At 47.2% G+C, this 18,747-nt stretch overlaps 1 protein-coding gene across 1 annotated transcript in view; it reads right to left on the minus strand.

Annotated features, from left to right (window-relative positions):
• Nucleotides 1-1,449: 1,449 nt before the first annotated feature.
• LOC126547867 (netrin receptor DCC-like) overlaps nt 1,450-18,747 on the minus strand; it is a 150,312-nt gene continuing 133,014 nt past the window's right edge. The window contains exons 7-8 of the mRNA XM_050195893.3: nt 4,161-4,451; nt 1,450-2,836 (exon numbers count right to left, since the gene is read on the minus strand). Coding sequence (XP_050051850.1) covers nt 2,574-2,836; nt 4,161-4,451 — 554 coding nt within the window. The 3' untranslated portion in view covers nt 1,450-2,573. The remainder of the gene's footprint in view (nt 2,837-4,160; nt 4,452-18,747) is intronic.

Below are 18,747 nucleotides of genomic sequence, written 5' to 3' on the forward strand. Positions count from 1 at the left end.
AAATATCTACAGAGATTCCACAGCCACCTTAATTCTACACAAGAAAAGTAGGAAGATACTTATAAAGAAAGGGGTCAGACAAGGAGACAATCTCTCTAATGCTATTCACTGCGTGCTTGGAAGAAGTATTCAAGCTAGTAAACTGGGAAGGTTTAGGAGTAAAGATCGACGGCGAATACCTCAGCAACCTTCGGTTTGCCGATGACATTGTTCTATTCAGCAACACTGCAGACGAGTTACAACAAATGATTGAGGGCCTTAACAGGGAGAGTGTAAGAGTGGGGTTGAATATTAATAGGCAGGAGGCAAAGATAACGATGAATAACCGGGCAAGGGAACAAGAGTTCAGGATCACCAGTCAGCCTCTACAGTCTGAAGTAGTACGTTTAACTAGGTAATCTAATCACAGGGAACCTTGACCATGAGAAGGAAATTCACAGAATAACCATGGGTTGGATCGCGTACGGCAGACATCGTGAGCTCCTGACTGAAAGCTTACCATTATCACTGAAAAGTAAGGTATACAATCAGTGCATTTTACGGGTGCTGACATATGGGGCAAAGACTTGGAGACTGACAATGAAGCTTGAGAACAAGTTAAGGACCGCGCTAAGAACGATGGAACGAAGAATGCTAGGCATAACTTTAAGATACAGATAGAGAGCGGTTTGGATCAGAGGGCAAACGGGTATAGACTATATTCTAATTGACATTACGAGAAAAAAATGGCACTGGGCAGGTTATGTAATGCGCAGATTAGATAACCGTTGGACCATTAGGGTGACAGAATGGATAGCAAGAAAAGCGAAGCGCGGACGAGGACGGCAGAAGACTAGGTGGAGCGACGAAATTAAGAAATTTGCGGGTGCTAGTTGGAATCGGTTGGCGCAGGACAGGGGTAATTGGAGATCGCAGGGAGAGGTCTTTGTCATGTAGTGGACATAAAATAGGCTGCTGCTGCTGCTGATGATGATACCAGCACGGCCTCCTTCATGCTTGCAGACAAAGAGCTGGCACATTTACGCATGCGTAGATGTTAACCCCTGGTTCGAACAGCACGTATGTTTTAGTGAACCGTTCCCAATCATCTTGGAAATTCAGCCCTCGTCTTTGTTGTCCTGTCTCCATCCATGTTTTTTTGTGCTGCTGCCTTTTCAAATATGAACCAACACGCCCAATTCGCCACATTAACTAGGTGTTAGGTACGCAATGGAAACTTCCGTGCATTTGTATGACGTAACACCTACGAGACAGTGCATCAGCGTTATCTCAGTGGTGCTGGTCTCACTCACTCTCGTGCTCATGCTGGATAAGTTTTCGAAAGGAACTTCTACAATTTACGTTTCCGATTTCCAACATGCCACTATTATATCCATCCAAGCGCAAGCGGCCCCGTATTACTCGCTTGTAATTGCCGCTATTGGGTGGCTGGGCTATGAAATAGAGACGAAGATGAAACTCTTTATTCATGCATCGGGAGCGGTCTCTCATGGGAGTCATGACCGTTTATCGTCCATCCCTTCACTGACGTGGCATATGAGATACGGCTGAAGAATAGAAATGCTGGGTGCTTCGAAACATAGCCAAGCTTACAGAAGACCGAGGGTGGATGACAAGTGGCCTTCGAAGCGATGTGCTTGTACGGCGGGCTGCACTGTGCTCGAAGCCCGCGTGTGCCTAATATCACTCTCCGTCGTCGCGCTTTGGAATCTGAGAAGCGCGCTTTTAATCACGGTAGTTGTACTCGACTATCCGTTTCATATTTATTTTTCGCACGACGTCGGCATTTACTATATTTAAGATTGAGGAGTGGCTGAATATACTTAAGAGCGGCACAAAACTATAGCTTTTCGCATTCTCGCGCATTCCGCGTTCTTACTACTGAATGACTCCGATCAGATTTTTGCTATTCATATTACATAGCTCGCTAATTAATCACAGACACACCCCACCATTACAGAAGGACGTGAAAGTAGCCTTAGAAATTAGAAGCTCTATTTAGAACGAGAGAAAGCTGAGCGAGTTCGTAAGGTTACAAAGGGTCTGTAAAGTTGGGCATAGAACATAAAGGCACCTTTTCATTCCTATTGTGCCAATGTTTTCCATGCGCCTGACTTTTCCAACCATAGAAGCCCCATGAATCCTGTCACATTTAGCACATAACATCCATACGCGCTTAAAACAAGCCACCCTGCTGTCAAAGAACGAGTTTACGCACAGCTTGCTTAGCGAGAACCAATTTTTCCAGCTTTGTTCTTCGCAATATAGGTATCTCGAGATGTCTGGCTAGAAGAACATGCACGCAATGAATTCACGTTCTTAGTGACTAGCGCGAAGGTGAACACGTAGAACAGTTTATAGGCAGTGTGACGTAAATAATACTCATTGCGGCGCATAGCATTTACCCTGTTAGCAAATAGATGAGCGCATTGAGGCTTAGGAGTATACCATTGGCCTGCACGATGTGCCTTATTTAAGTTTCATCGAGCGTAGTTGTAGAGCACCATCGTCATTCCAACGTACACAGACCTTCAGGCCTTTCCTTATGCAAGCGGTTCTTGCACTGGAAGGCTTCAAAAAGTGGTTCCAGTTATGTTCACGGCTTCGCTGCACGTTCCCGGCAGGGGACACCACCGAAGCTGGAAGGTGTACTTCGTCTTCGTCACCAAGTTCGCGAAAGTGTACTGAGTGAGTTCCGTGGAGGCCCAGTTTACGGTGGGCGTCGGACTAGCGACCCTCAGCTGGTACGCCGATATCGAAGGGCATCCCGGTTTGGGTGCCCAGGCGACGAGGATCGATGACTGGCTCAGTGGTATCGCCACACCACCGGTGGGAGCTGCGAGAAGAAAGAGTAGATGTCGGTCACGTCCGTCCATTGCCGCACGGGACGAAGACAGTACAATAGCGTGCAACCTATTCGTGGTTCATCCGTCTTCCGCGAACATCGCGCACACCGAAAACGATACCATCGACAATGGCCTCGAGGAATTTCCGCAGAGTGTTTTTCTTTTGCCTTGTTCCGTTCACGCCCAAGCCAATCCATTTCCTGTCGCGGAGACTAAATGAATGCAAAGTCATTGCCCTGGCGCTTGCTTGCCAGGGGTGGTACAGCCCAGGACCTGTTTTGTTTCCACGCATATCAATGAGCCACCAGGCCCCTGTTTTCACAGCCACTTTCTTCTAGCCTGTCTCCGGTGGCGAGAAGTGGCCGTGCTTTCGGTCATGTGCGCGAGCGCTCGCATGCAGCACTTCGTCCGCAAGCAGACCGGGTAACTGGGTTTTGTCAGAAAAATAACCTTGTTATTTTTATCGTGTACATTCGGGCACGTTACTTTAGTTTTTGTAGCACCTATAGTATACAAAACTCAATCGAGAGCCTACATTTTTGGTGCTTTCTTTTCTTTTATTCAGTGAAATAAGCCGGTTTTGGTCGACTTGACATGCCGCAGTATATATCACAACATCATGTAGAACGTATCAGGAATCTGCAGTTTTCCGCAAAGAACAACTGCCAGTAGCAACACAAAGCGAGTGAACTTTTGCTATATGGATGACCACATAAAGTACAAAACTTAAGCTAGAGCGTATATGGTTGACCACATAACGAAGTACAAGACTTAAGCTGGAGTATATTTGAAAATGTTTTAACGCTACGGCCCGGTATCGTCGCCCTGCTATACAATATACGTCTAGCACTCCACAGTCCTGTTTTCTCGAGTTTCGACGCACTCACCAAATGCACTCTCCGACAATTACCGCATAGGCGTTTCCCAACACTGTGACGGTTACTTTCTCGCTTTTTGTTCATAACAACGTACACAAAAGGCTCTGCCAATTTTATCTCTTGGCATCTTTCCGTGAAAATGACGGCGTATAATCTGGTACGGAACGACGGTGTTAGTAGGTCAAAAAATAGTTAACGTGATAAGGTTCCTGCCTGTTTGAAATTCTTGCTGAATATAAAACGCCTTTTGCGTTTTCCACTAAACTCTGTCCTGGGCATGTAACCAAGCATACGGAGTCCGTTAAAAGTCGCTCGCCTCAGCATTCCCGATTAAGTGCTGGAATCAGCTGACAATGTGCTTGCACCGTCTGTCATCGATGACGTTCTTTACATTACGGCTGAGTAATGAAGAAACGCACGCCAAGCAGACACTCACCCGCGGGCTGCGTCTTGGCGCTAATATTGATGCATTGACCAACGAAGGTGGTCAGACCGCGGTCCACGTAGGCGCAGACGAACACGGTGTAGTTCTTAAAGTCTTGTAGCCGTTGAACCGAATAGAAAGTCCTTGTCGTAAGGTCGTTCAGCTTGCCGACGCACAAGTCGCTGATGCACCAGGACACCTGGTAGCCAGTAATGTTGGTGCTATTCCCCGGAAGCTGCCAGGTGACGTTGATGGACGCTGGCCCGACAGCCACCACAGTGAGGTTAGACGGCACCGGAAGCTCTGCAATTTGTCATCGAACCATTAAGCACTCGGGGTACGAACTATATATACGTAACATGAAAGTGCGTTTTAATTGCACGGATAGATTTTGGCAACTACAACACACAGGATGACCCTACAGCCTTTTGTTAGGGCCCAGAGGAGGTTCTTTACGAAGCCACATGTGTCGCCGAGGCAAGAAATAATATTTACTCATTTTCATATAAATAGGTACTATCAAACTTTCAGTCCGATTTGAGACTGGGACAGATGGGCAGTCTATGCGTCAATACAAATTACAAAGCTGGTCAATAGGTAATGAATGCCCTTAAAGCACTAAATTAGATTTAACAAGGTAGGGCACCTAATACCATTTCCAATTATATGGCAGTTCAAGTATCTATAACAGTATTAGCTCCGTTGAAAGCGGTAATGCACTGGTACATACTATAATGCATACTAGTGTAAAATACAAATAAATTAATAATATGTAGTATGTATGTAATATGTAGGCATTTCGACGCGAAATGAAGCACCCGACAACCGGTAAGAAAATGCCAAAGGAAGACCAGATTGTGCCAGTTTTGTAGTTGTAGTTAGTGAAAACACCTAGTGACACAGTTGTAGTGATAAGGTGGTAAAGGCAGTTCAATTTTTGAACTGGAAGCGAAAATAAAAAAAAAAATAAGGCGAGACATAATTTAAATTCACATCTACGTAACGCGAAGCATGCATGCTTTGTTTGGTAGAGAATGGTTGTTATGCATCATATGCATGGTGTTATCAAAAAGTTTATAGACTGGCTTCGTTTTGAAGAAATTTATTTATATGCATTCAAATACTGTCCTCTCATAAAATTGCCCCCTGCACACCAATATAGCGCTCTCAGCGTTCTTGCCACGTTCCGAATATGTCCCGGACGCCTCCTTTCCTGAAGGAGTCGAGCACCCTTCTGCAATTCAAGTTTCATAAAGCAACCGCGTCAAAATGGCGACCTTTGAGCTCGGTTTTTGTCATGCTCGCGTCAGTTGGTGGCTGGAGTAGGAACTAGGCCGTGACGCGTTTTCTGATGCCAGATTGCGCCGAGCGTACGCACCTTAACTTTTCTTTCTCTATGCTATTACTTTCGCGTGACCCTGCACCGGTGGCGTCGAGGTAGACGGGCCGAAAGCGTTCCTGGTAGTTTGGCACAGCGACAAAAACGCTGTAAGCCGCATACTCCAACGCGTCGGGTTCCGAGTCACGCGAAACCTCGCGGAAGCCATCTTATCGCTGACAGCTTCTACTGGGCCAGACAGACGGCGACACGCGAAATCGCGTGAAGAGGCAAACTAGGCCTGAAAATTCTGGGCGACCTTGGTCGATATAATTCAATGCTTCCTATCGTTCGACTCTATTTCTTTCTTGTGAGCAAACGCTCACGAAAGACTGATCCTTCTGATAGTTTATACTCGGAGCACACCTCGGAACATTGACGAAGGAGGAAAAAGGAAGAAAATCCCCGCCCCTTCCAGTCCGCGAAGATGTTCGAACCATTTAACAAAGGCGGACACTCCCATAGAGCCAACGGCCGAATTGACTGTAGCGCACCAAGTGGATGAGATTAACATCTTCCAGTTTCGGGCGCGCGCGTTTTGAACACTAGGTAGCACACTTTGCGCCGGCTGCGCTAATCGGCGCGGCAATATTCTTTTGCTTCTGCTGCTCAACCGCGCGCGTTCTTAGTACGGAATCGTTGTATTTAGTACAAATAATTGCGAACGATCTCTACAAGCCTCCATCGAATCTGACGCAGCAATTTCGTTAAGTAGATGCAAGACGACTAGTAAATCAAGAAATTTTAATTTTGCTCTATATAAATGCTCGTTCCGGGCTTTTTGTGCATTCATCCAACGTTCTGCCACCAGGTAAGTAGCAGTAGTTCTCGTACGAAGCTCCACCGGATGGTGTCAGCTGAAAAAATTAAAAGCATGTGTCATTTTGGCGTTTAGACCTTATAGGAATACTGCGTGTAGAGGCAAAGCGTGCGAAAGTCGTGAATGGGCGGCATTACGAACCAAAGCAATCCGATTCTACGTACACAGAGTGCAGAAAATACCCGACTCATTCCAAACAACACCATAAAATATGAAAACATCTGATCTGCAAGCATTCCCTATTCCCGCTCATTACTTCCTGCACTTTAAGAGCACAAATGCACGGGCGACTGCTCGTTTCCAAAACAACTTGGCCTCAACCGACGCGATGGTAAGCTACATAAACAGGAGTAGCCAGACCATGCTAGACACTGACAGAATCCATTCTACTCGCGCTCAAGACAAATGCGTGGGTGCAAAGCCTGTTTTCAGTCACTCTGAAGAAGGAATTTTCAGGTTCTTAGTTTTTGAGCTCCTCGGCGTTATATTTCGCACGTTCTGCCAGCACAAGCAACACACTCCAGTGTTATCACTCCTGCCAATTGTCGCGTTTTCGCAAGCGTGAGTACCGAAAGAAAGTATATGATGTTGCGGGGCCACAAAAAGTGCCACAAACTTGTCCCACTGAGATTCAGTACACGCAAAACTTACTTTCTCACCAGGACCGAGCTGCTTTTGCTGACTGCGTCACAACGCCAGACGAGGTGAGCGTACCTCAAAAGTATGCTAGAACATAAGTAACGAAATTACAATAATGTTGGGGGTCAGAGAATGCGTCACGAACTTGTCCCAGCAAGATTCAGTACACGCGAAACTTACTGCGTCACACGGCCGAGCTGCTTTTCGCTAACTGCGTCACAAAGCCGGATGCGGCGAGCATGCCTCAAAAGTAACCCAGAGTGTAACAAAATTAATCACAATAATGTTCGGGGTCAGAGAAGCGCCAACACTCGTCCCAGTAAGATTTTGTACACGCGCAACTGTGTGACACGGCCGAGCTGCTTTTCGCTAACTGCGTCACAGCGCTGGGCGCGGCCACTGTGCTTCAAAGGTACCCGAAAAAGTAACAAAATTAGCCACCTTTATGTTGGGGGTTAAAGAAAGCGCCAAACGTTGTCCCAGTAAGATTCAGTACACGCGAAACTAACTGCTCCACAAAGCTGGGCGCGGCGAGCGTGCCCTAGAACTATCATAACCGGTTAAAATGATGAAAATGATGCAGGAGCTCATAGAAAGCGTCGCAAACATCTACCAGTATACGAGTCATTCACGCAAATCAACTACGCCAGGACGGAAGAGTTGTTTTTCGCTAATTGCGTCACAATTGGTCTCGGTTCAGTGCCGCAAAAGCCTAAATTGCTCCAAATGTGTAGCAGACTGTCGAAAAAAATTTCTCAACTTGCTGTAGTCCACCAGCGCATTGGCGCCGTGTCGAAATGCACAAGGAACGGAAGAATACGCCGGGAGCCGAACAAACAGGCTACGTCCAAAATAAACGGGTCGCTTAACAGGCGAACATCACATGCGCAGCCGGTCTCGGTGGCGTGTCGTCATGCGCCAGCATGACGTACACTCTTACACTCTAAGAAAAGTTTACACCCTTTGGACTGTATATTTGCCACACCACACTAATTGTCATCTGTCATGCCCGCATTTCCTTTCTTGAAAACAATGCGCTTGTTTCCTGTCGGGAATGCTACGTCATGCTGATAACGCGCATGCCGTTCGTTACTGGAAAGTACCGGGCTCGCCGCGTTAAAGAAAGAAAATGCGGAGAAGACAGATGACGTTTATCGTTGTGTGGCAAGATACGACTCAAAGGGTGTGAACTTTTCTTAGAGTATAGGCATATGGCGCGTCTAGCGCGTCGCTACACTCTTAAGCAGAATTACAACTTTTGGGTCGTATCTTGCTACACAACGATAATCGTCATCTGTCTTGTCCGCATTTCCTTTCCTTAACGCCGCGAGCCCGGTACTTCCCAGTCATGAACGGCATGCGCGTTATCAGCATGACAGAAAATTCTCGACAGGAAAGTATCGAGCGCAGCGGTTTCAAGAAAGGAAATGCGGGCAAGACGACGATTATTGTTCACTCATAAAACGGTTGCACCCTTTGGGGTGTATATTTGTCTCGCAACGATAATCGTCATCTGCCTTGCTTGCGTTTCCTTTCCTGAAAACTCGGCGCTCGCTACTTTCCTGTCGAGAATGCTGCGTCACACTGATAACACGCATGCCGTTCGTGACTGGGAAGTACCTGTGGGGCCTGAAACGGGAAAGCCTAGGTATAGCCAGGTACTGCCATGACAGGCGATGACGCCGTTTCCTTTTCATCCGTGCAACAGAAGTCTGCGGAAGACCTCATCAAAAACCGCTTCTGCGATAGAACTTCTTACGCTTGAAACGTCGTACGCTAAGAGAAAATTCCACACAATCCTGATGCTGGAGATGTTAATAGTGAAGGCACCCAGCCAATGGCGAAGAGCACTTGCGAACGAGAAGCTTTGTGAATTCCGCCCCAGGTTCACAGCGGCACGTTCAGGAAAAAAGAACATTGGGCTCAATTATTTTTCAGCACCCAGGGAGGGCAATTTCAAAGCATGTTGGTATTGTCCCCTATTGATGACCAGCACAAGTTGGGACATGTCAGGCACGCTTTATTTTGCCTGTCTTCCCGTTTTCAATATTGAACTGGAATTTTGCTGACTGGATTCTTATATGGAGCAGTGTAGTTAATATCAAGATCTTCCTTTCTGATTATGCTGCATTGTATCACTTTGTCGTTTCCTTCATGTAAGCACACAAGACGCTATATTGCAGTTTAAGTGCAATAAAGAAGTGATTGTTAATCAGCGCTGTGTGTCTCGTCTCCCCTGATGTTCCGTTTTTTTTTTTGCGCTGTTTGATCCCCTTCGACAAGACGCTCCTACGTCTGTCTGGGTGCTCCGCCAAGCTCGTCACAACTATTAAACTTAGAGTTAATTCATAATGCAGTCTCCCTCTCAGTAATCGGACACATGGTTGTTTAATGTGCACCATTTTTTTCGAAGTTGGCGTGCTGAACACTTAATTGGAGCTCTACCCTTGTAATGCACTACTTGACCGCCATAGAATAACCTCCCTTGCATTTCAAATTTTTAAATGCATAGTATTTCATATACTCATGCATAACGGCGAGAGTTCTTTTCAGGGAAAACAGAAAACTAGGCTAAGCTAAATTATTCAGTTACCCTTCTAGAACATGAAAAACCCACTCTTACCGTGAGAAGATGCTTGGTGGGCCACAAAAGGCGTAGAAATGAATGACGGCTGGCGACGCCGTCTTGGCATTCGCTCACCCGCTAGCCATGACGTCATGCATTTTGATGGTGTCCACTCAGGTCTAGTTAATTTGCTATCGGTAATGATGAACTAAATTATATTCTAGAAGCGCCTTGTTACACTGAACTTGGCAAGTCACAATGGTCTAAACACAAAAAGAAAATACAAACTTTCAAATTTATGACGTCACACTGACGGCGCTGAAGTTCCGCCAGAACGTAAGTGTTAAAATACATTCATTTTAATCCTCATTTTCACTTCTAACAATAAGCCTATTACAGCGAAATTAACGAAAGCAGTTTTCAAGGTCTACTTTGCCCGTATAACTTGACGTAGCATTTTGTTTAAGTGCCTCTAACATTTCCGGGGATGCCTCAGTACTTTAGCGCTGCGCTCAAATGCAGTCTCCATGAAGTATATGAAAACTTGATCAATAAGAGGTCGATAAGCGCTGACCTTTCGTGACAAAAAAAAATGCATATATGTGAGAAGAGAAAGAACGCGAAGTAGTCCCTGGCGCACAAGCATCAGTTGCGGCAGAGAACAGCGTGTGGTTCGATCGACTACAGCGCTGAGGAAGCAGCGCTCGGACTAGGACGCTCATGCACGATCGAATTCCCAGCTAGCACAATACGGCATAGTGACAGTGGCTCTCGAGTTCTTGGACACAGTCATGTCTTTAAAGCATCATAGCTAATTAACGAACAGGAGGACCACACTAAGCACATACGAAAAACTTCAAACGTCTTTGGGAGACTCCGAAGGGGGAGTCTTCAGCCTAAAGTGTTCCTTCTCTTATTGCCGCCATTTTCTTTCAATGCGAAGAAATCTCTATCGAAACTCTCTTCCAAATTCTTCCATCCATGCAAAGCAATAAGAGACGTGAAGTAGTTGAGGGCCAGGGACGTCGTCTGTGAGGCCACGTAATCATCAGCTGCATGATCTCCCCTCGCTCTTCTTTCGACATCGCGGTCAAAGACTGACCGGCTTCAATGAATACATACTTAATTGTTCGCCCGGCGGTGCAGTAATCGCCCTTCCCTATAGCGATAATTGCATCCATAAGAACTTGTTAAAGCCAGAAAAACGAGAAGGAAAAGCATCGTGCCACTTGTATAAGGTCTCGCAATATGCCCTTAAGGCTGTTGGAAGGAATACTGTCTAAAAATTTGTATAAAAGTTGACGGAACCAGTGACGTCACGTTCGCAAATAAAAGCTAGCCAGGAATGCAGGCATCATTTCGCTTATTTTTTAACTGACTGTTCCATATTATTATTATTATTATTATTATTATTATTATTTTTTATAGGCCCAGTACCTCAAGCCTCCTGTTGGCTTTGATAGGCCTGAACCTCTCTGTACCCTCTACAAAGGGTCAATAATAATAATAATAATAATAATAATAATAATAATAATGTAGAGGAGCAACTACACCTTTTCCACCCGCCCTGGTTGCTCAGTGGCTATGGTGTTAGGCTGCTGAGCACGATGTCGCGGGATCGAATCCCGGTCACGGCGGCCGCATTTCGATGGGGGCGAAATGCGAAAACACCCGTGTACTTAGATTTAGGTGCACGTTAAAGAACCCCAGGTGGTCGAAATTCCCGGAGTCCTCCACTGCGGCATGCCTCATAATCAGAAAGTGGTTTTGGCACGTAAAATCCCATAGTTAGTTACACCTTTTCCCAATAATTTCATAGCAAACAAATGCAGCTCGTTGATACATTTCCTAGCGTTTACCTTCATTCAGCACTACAGTTTAACTGAGAGCTGTCGCGGTATTGTTTTAGACTTGTGCCTGTCATATGTACAGAATGTAACTATGTCGCACTCTGACATTTGCCTTGATCGTCCTGACAAGTTTCATCCCTAGATTAAGATATCCGCGTCCTTGCCGGTCTTACGCCATAACGGTCGACATAAGGCCGGAGTCAGTAAATTCCTCCTTTTTGCTTTTCAATGCGGTGACTATGCTGGCCTTATCAAGTTTTTTCTGCATTGTTGATTGGTCTCTCGCCACTAGTATATGCGACGTCGACGAACAGGTCCATCGCTTTACCGAAATTTTTCTGGATGTGAGCATGACTACACAGCCCAGTACAATCCCAAACGATGGAATTTACCCACTGATTCTCTGTGGAACTATTCTAAAGCGTAAGGAGCGTGCCCACAGAAAAGCCTGAAGTCCTAAGACTAACAAATGGATAGGACAATTCCACCACTTGTGGCCCTCGGTAACCACCTGCATAAGCGCAATAACAAGTCCCGCATTGATTGCAATCCGACGACGTGCTGAACGAAGGTACCGACGTACGAAGACGATGGACGATTTACGGACCGCCAGGCGCACGCAAAAGAAGATACAGCGCCGGTTAGAGAAGCTCGAATCGCAACGTTGGACTGCCTTCCGTGAGTCGCTAGATCCACGCAAGCCTTTATCGCAACTATGGAGAACGGTGCGCGGTCTCCGGACACTCCCCGTACAGCGATTCCCATTCAAGGCGCTTGCCCTCTCTCAAAAGAGATCGGAGATTGACGTGGCAGAGGATTTCTGCGCCAGATTATCCGGCCAACTCACAGCTACCAACATTCCATCGCCTTCGAGTAGCTGTCCGCCACCACGTGATCAGCGGATGGATCTACCATTCTCAATCCATGAACTTAAGGCAGCATTAGCTTTGTGTAGCCGCACATCAGCGCCAGGACCTGACGGAACTTCCTACCGAGCTCTGTGTCACCTGGGGGAGCGAGTGAGAGGAGTTCTCCTTCAGGTGTACAATGAATCTTGGAGAGATGGCGCACTACAAACAACCTGGAAGACAAGTCGCCTTGTTCCACTGCTGAAGCCTGGCAAGTCGCCGTTGGAACTCTCGTCATATCGCCCGATCGCTTTGGCGAGCTGTGTGGGCAAAGTAATGGAGAGGATGATCCTAGGACGCCTGGAGTGGTACTTGGAGTACCACAACACCTACCCAGATGCCATGGCGGGCTTTCGACGTGGTCGATCATCGATCGATAACGTCATCGACCTGGTCACCTACATTCAACATGAGAAATGCCGTAAGCGTCTCTGCGCTTCTTTATTCCTCGACGTTATAGGGGCGTATGACAACGTTACGCATGAAGCCATCCTCTCTGCTCTCGCAGAGGTAGGAGTGGGTGGTCCGATGTTTCAATGGATACGGAGCTATCTATCCATGCGATCCTTTTTTGTAAGCACCGAGGAAGGCCATACTTGTCTACATTATAGCTACCGCGGCGTCCCCCAGGGCGGTGTACTTAGCCCTGTGTTATTTACTATAACACTAATTGCTCTCCTTGAGCACGTGCCAACTGCACTCAGGCTATCAATGTACGCGGATGACATCTGCATATGGACCTCTGCAGTAACACGCCTACAGTTGCGAGCGAGAATTCAGAGAGCCGCCACACAAACTTATCTACCTCCGTAATCGAGGCCTGGAAATTTCCTCCGAGAAATGCGCACTAGTGCCATTTACGCGCAAACCCATGGCAAACTACAGTGTAATGATAAATGATGATGGTACAAGTTTCTAGGTGTCATAATCGACAGGGACTTGTCATGGAGCCCACACGTGTCATACGTGAAAAAACGGTTGACAGGCATCTGTCACCTGTTCAAGTTTTTCGCTGGCAAGACCTGGGGAATGTCGCCAAGAGCCATGTTGCAACTGTACAGGGTGCTTTTTCTAGGATTTCTGCGATACAGTTTGCCAGCAATAAACAACACAGGTAAAACAAATCTACGCACAATACAGTCTTCAGGGTCAAGTGCTCCGGATCTGTGTAGGCCTGCCTGAGAGTGTTTCAACAGTGGCTACGATAGCAATCGCTGGAGACCACCTTGTCAGGACCCACATTGAAATTGAAGTACTCAGGACCCATATAAGGCATTTGGCCAGGACTCCTCGTTACCACTTGGCCTCCCTAACAGCGGACAGACCACACACATCTTTCAGCCAAACGATAACCGCATATGATGAATCTTTGCCAGCTTCTTTCACTCCGGCGGCGCGACCTTCGATTCCTCCATGGTGCGTCGCTCAGCCTAAAATCAACCTCACAATACCTGGTATCTCGAAAAAACCTGATCTATCATCGCCAGCCCTTAGACAGCTCACGCTACTATATTTCTACGAGAACTACCGTGACTCTACACATATTTACACTCAGATCTTTGGAGACATTTTCGTAAGCGCTCCAGTAAAACTCTATAGATCGTATCCGCTCGACTCTGTGGGGGAGAAGGGCAAAGAGCCGGTGATTTCTTTCGCTCTTCATTTTTCCTGTCTATAATAACCGTCACCTGACAGCACTGTCCACCAGCCGCGCCCTTTTGCTAAAATTTCCAGCTCGGTACTCATTGACCAAAATCTCAACAGCGAATGCCTCAGGCGTCCGAGGCCATCTTTGTCCTGCGGCCCAGATGGTAACCCGACCGCTAATATCAAAGCGTACGGCAGGATCTTAGCACCTGTGCTGACATCTTTACTAACGGTCCGTATAATTCCACTTTCCCGCACGCTTGAAAAACCACTCGCATTTTTTTCCTGCCTTTAAATCAGGCATCAAGACGTATGTCGCAAACTATCAGCCGGCTTTCCTTCTCTTTCTCATTTTCAAGCTTTCCGAATTAGTCACAGTGTATTGTTATTCAGTGTAAAAAATGCTGTTATTCTAAATATTCATGAATTTCTTTCTGGCCGCTGAGCGACCACCAACCTTGACAACTTGATGCATATTTGCATGCCCGTCACGGAAAAGCGGCAAATTGATGTGTACTGCGACCTCACCGAAGCCGTTGACGCAGTCAATCCCCTACTGCTCGAGAAACTTGCGCACTACGGTGTTCAAGCTGCTACTGTAGCTGTACCAGGCAGCTATCTCCTCGATGGATCCTGCTTCGTGAGCATCGTGATCAACAATGATCAACATACGCTATATAGTGGTGTGCCCCGTGGTTCCATATTTTCATAAATGACGTTTCTGCAGTAGTCCAGAAGTGCTAATTTCTTCTTTACGCTGACGACATCAAAATATTTAAGGAGATACCCAGTATCGAGAACTGTCGCCCTCCCCGCAGTCCTACGTATCCTCATTCTCTCAATGGTGCCAGCTAAACGGGCTTACTTTAAATTCATCGAAAATCAGAACTTTCTCATATTCGTGTATAACTCGCAATATTGTCTTCCCTTATTGTGTGGATCGTGCAGTGTTGACGAGGGCTGTTGAAGTAAGCGACCTCAGTGTGCCGACCAAAACACTGCTATCACGCAGCACTAAGTGCCGACGAAGTGCCGTGAATGCGCATTTTATTAAAAGGAAGTAGACTCTGAACATTGCTGTTTGAAAGTTGTTGAAACTCGGCGCATCTTTTGGAATATATGTATTTTTTGAAAATACTGCCCACTAAATTACGCTGGTGTACTGCGGCGAAGTCCAGCAGCTTGCCGGAAGGACAATGTGCAACATTTCTGGCTATGGCTTTCCTTCAGAAAATGAAAGGCAAGCAAAACGCCAAGCCGCTAGTGGAAAAAAGGCCACATGTTCTCCATTACGCGCACGAAGTGGCTCAGAGCTTGAAGAAAGTGACTAACAGTTACAAGAGAGAGAGAGAGAGAAAAGGGAAGACGGAAAGGCAGGGAGGTTAACCAGACTGAGTCCAGTTTGCTACCCTACACGTGGGGAGGGGAATGGGGAGTGAAAGAGGGAGAGAGAGAACTTAGGTGTAGGATGTCTACAGTCGGCCACTCAAGTCTGTTGCCCTCAGGTAGCGAAAAAGCGCTCGAACTGCTTTCTGGGCCAATGAACTGTGAGGCCAGCCTCCCAAGATCTTCGCTTCCGTAAATGGCCTGTCATCCAGTCTATTTAAGGCACACTGGAGAGTCTCGCGTTGATTATCGAAGCGAGAACAGTGGCACAGAAGGTGACTGATGGTCTCTTCACACTTGCACTTAGCGCACATTGGTGAATCCGCCATTCCAATACGATAGCTGTAGGAGTTGGTGAATGCTACTCCTACCCACAGCCGACACAGCAGTGTTGCGTCACGTCGTGAAAGGTTCGCTGGTAATGTAAGTTTCAGTGATGGGTCGAGGCTGTGTAAACGACACTTAAAGTTCTGTGGTGTATGCCAGCAACCTAACGTGATTGTACGAGCGAGATTGCGAAGCTCTCTTGCAGCATCGACTCTGGATAAAGGTATGAGGAGTGTCGGTGAGCCAGCCTGGGCGCGTCGGGCAGCGTCATCAGCGAGGTGATTACCAACGATGCCACAATGTCCGGGCAGCCACTGAAATATGATATGTCCTCTTTCAGAAGCGCAATGGCAGGTTTCGTTGATTTGTGACACCAGCTGTTCATAATTGCCACGTCGTAAACTTCGCAAGCTCTGGAGGGCTGCTTTCGAGTCACAAAATATTGCCCATTTGTTGGGCGGTTCTTTTTCAATGTATTCGACAGCAGCGCGAAGAGCGGCCAGTTCAGAGCCTGTAGATGTCGTTACGTGTGATGTCTTAAACTTGATGAAGACCGATTGAGATGGTAGAACAACGGCGCCCGTAGAATTTTCCGAAACGGAACCATGTTTACACGGACTAACAGTTACAAGTCACCTATTGTCTTTCCGGCATCACGGAAGCTGGCTCGCTTGTGCCCACGCATTTAAGAACCGCAAAAGCCGTCCCTGTGTGGGAAGAAGCTTACTAGGCCGTATGTTGCCTGCGCTGTTGACCTGGTGTAAAAAATCCCGCTCACTTGCAATAGCTACGTCAATGGCTGGGCAAGGAAGTATGAGCTTTCTCTCAAGGAACGAAGGAAGGAAAAAGTGGAGAAGGAAAGGCAGGGAGGTTAACCAGTTTAGCTTAACCGGTTTGCTACCCTACACATGGGAGAGGGATGGGGGAGATGAAAGATGGGGAAGGGGGAGAGAGCACATAGCACAGCACACACACATCGTCCGTTGGAGTCCATTAATCTGGCATGGTACGTGATATCACTGTCACAGCCGCTTGTCCAATCCCGTCTCTTTCAAAAACCGAAGTAGTCCCTTCGTCGCCTTCACCTGCGATGTCTTCTGTCGGCGGCATGTGAAAATCGTGTCGAGGGACAATGGTCTAGTGTCAAGGTGTGCTAGAACAGATGCCAGGGACTGTCGCTGAACATTATATTCAGGACAGTCGCACAGCATGTGTTCCAGCGTCTCCTCGCAAATACAGGCATTGCAAAGAGCGTTGTCGGCCATTCCAATGCGGAAGGAGTAAGATTTCGTGGAAGCCACCCCTAGCCATAAGCGATAAAGCAGAGTCGTCTCTCTTCGGCGGAGTCCAGTTGGCTTATAGAGATGCATCAAAGAGGGCAGGTGGTATTGACGGTTGCTCTGGTTGGTCTGGCTGTTTGGTGTGCACCATAGAGAGAGCGTGATCTCCTGTGCAAGCACTCGAAGTCTGCTAGCTGCGTCGGATCGTGAAAGCGGTATGGCCTCCTTTTGTGCGTCTTCAAGAGCTGCCCGAGCGGCATTATCGGCGTCTTCGTTTCCAGTGACGCCGCAGTGACTTGGCAGTCACTGAAACGTCACGTGGTGTCCTTTCTCCTGTGATGTATGGAGTAGGCATCTAATATCGAATACGAGCTGTTCGAATGGCCCGCGACGCAGAGCTGATAGTAAAGATTGTAGGGCTGCCTTTGAGTCGCTGAAGATTGACCATTGTCGAGGTGGCTCCCGATTGACGAAACGAAGTGCAGCGCGAAGAGCAGCTAGTTCAGCAGATGTCGATGTTGTTGGGTGGTCAGTCCTAAAGCTGATGGTAACAGCTTTTGCTGGGACAACCACAGCACCGGACGAACACTGGATGTTTGTGGAACCATCAGTATAGATGTGTTCACTATCCGCGTACCTCTCATGCAGAAGAAGCAGAGACAGTTGTTTCAGCACAGGCGACGACAGTTCAGACTTTTTCCCGATTCCTGGTACACTGAGATGGACTGTGGGGCTGATAAGACACCAAGGGGGTATCGATGGTTTAAATGCAGCGGTGAAGCCCGAGGGAAGTTTGTCGTTGTACTTGATGATAGTTTTGGAGAATGATTGGTGCCTGTCTGAAGGTAGTGCTGCAAGGTGGTGATAGGGGGCACGTGCAAAATGTCTGATGTGCGTTCTCAGGGCTTCCACCGTAATGCGAGTTCGCATTGGATGGTCCCGAGCAATCGTAATAGTTGCGTCTGTTGACGTGCATCTGGGCAAACCAAGGCAGACTCTGAGTGCTTGAGCTTGTGCTGCCTGCACAACACGAATATTTGTCTTGCAGGTGTTGTTCAGTACAGGTAGACTATATCTTAGAAAACTGAGAAAGAGAACTCTGTAGAGTTTAAGCATTGCGTCTACTGACATCCCCCACGTCTTTCCTGTCAAGTATTTAAACAACTGGGAAGTTGCTGTCAGGCGCCGTTTCATGTAGGCCACGTGCGGGCTCCAACAGAGGTCTCGGTCAATAATTACGCCAATGAATCTGTGGGTTCGGACATAGGAAATGGTCCGCCCATTGATTGAGATGACATAATGCGTCATCGGTTTGCGAGTAAATGCTACTAGTGCGCATTTTTCTGGTGATATGCTGAGACCCTGTTTACACAAGTAATTCGCTGTCAGAGTGGCCGCTCTTTGAAGTCGCGCACGTATCTGAGGACGTGTGACTGCCGAAGTCGAGACACACATGTCGTCAGCGTATATTGAAATTTTGATCGTAGTTGGCAAGTATTCAGCAAGTCCAACAAGAGCGAGGTTGAATAGCGTCGGGCTGAGAGCACCGCCTTTAGGAACGCCCCTGCTGGTATAGCGTCGCGTAGTTGGGCCATCGTCAGTTAACACAAAGAATGATCTTGCAGATAGGTAACTTGCAATCCACAAAAAAACTCGACCACCTAGGCCAACCGTCGCAAGGGCGTCGAGAATGGCCTCATGTAATACGTTATCGTGTGCCCCCTTCACATCTAAGAATAAAGCTGCAGATAAACGCTTACGGGACCTTTCATGCTGGACATATGAAACGAGATCAACT

Source organism: Dermacentor andersoni, chromosome 1, assembly GCF_023375885.2.
Source record: "Dermacentor andersoni chromosome 1, qqDerAnde1_hic_scaffold, whole genome shotgun sequence".
Lineage (NCBI taxonomy): Eukaryota > Metazoa > Arthropoda > Arachnida > Ixodida > Ixodidae > Dermacentor > Dermacentor andersoni.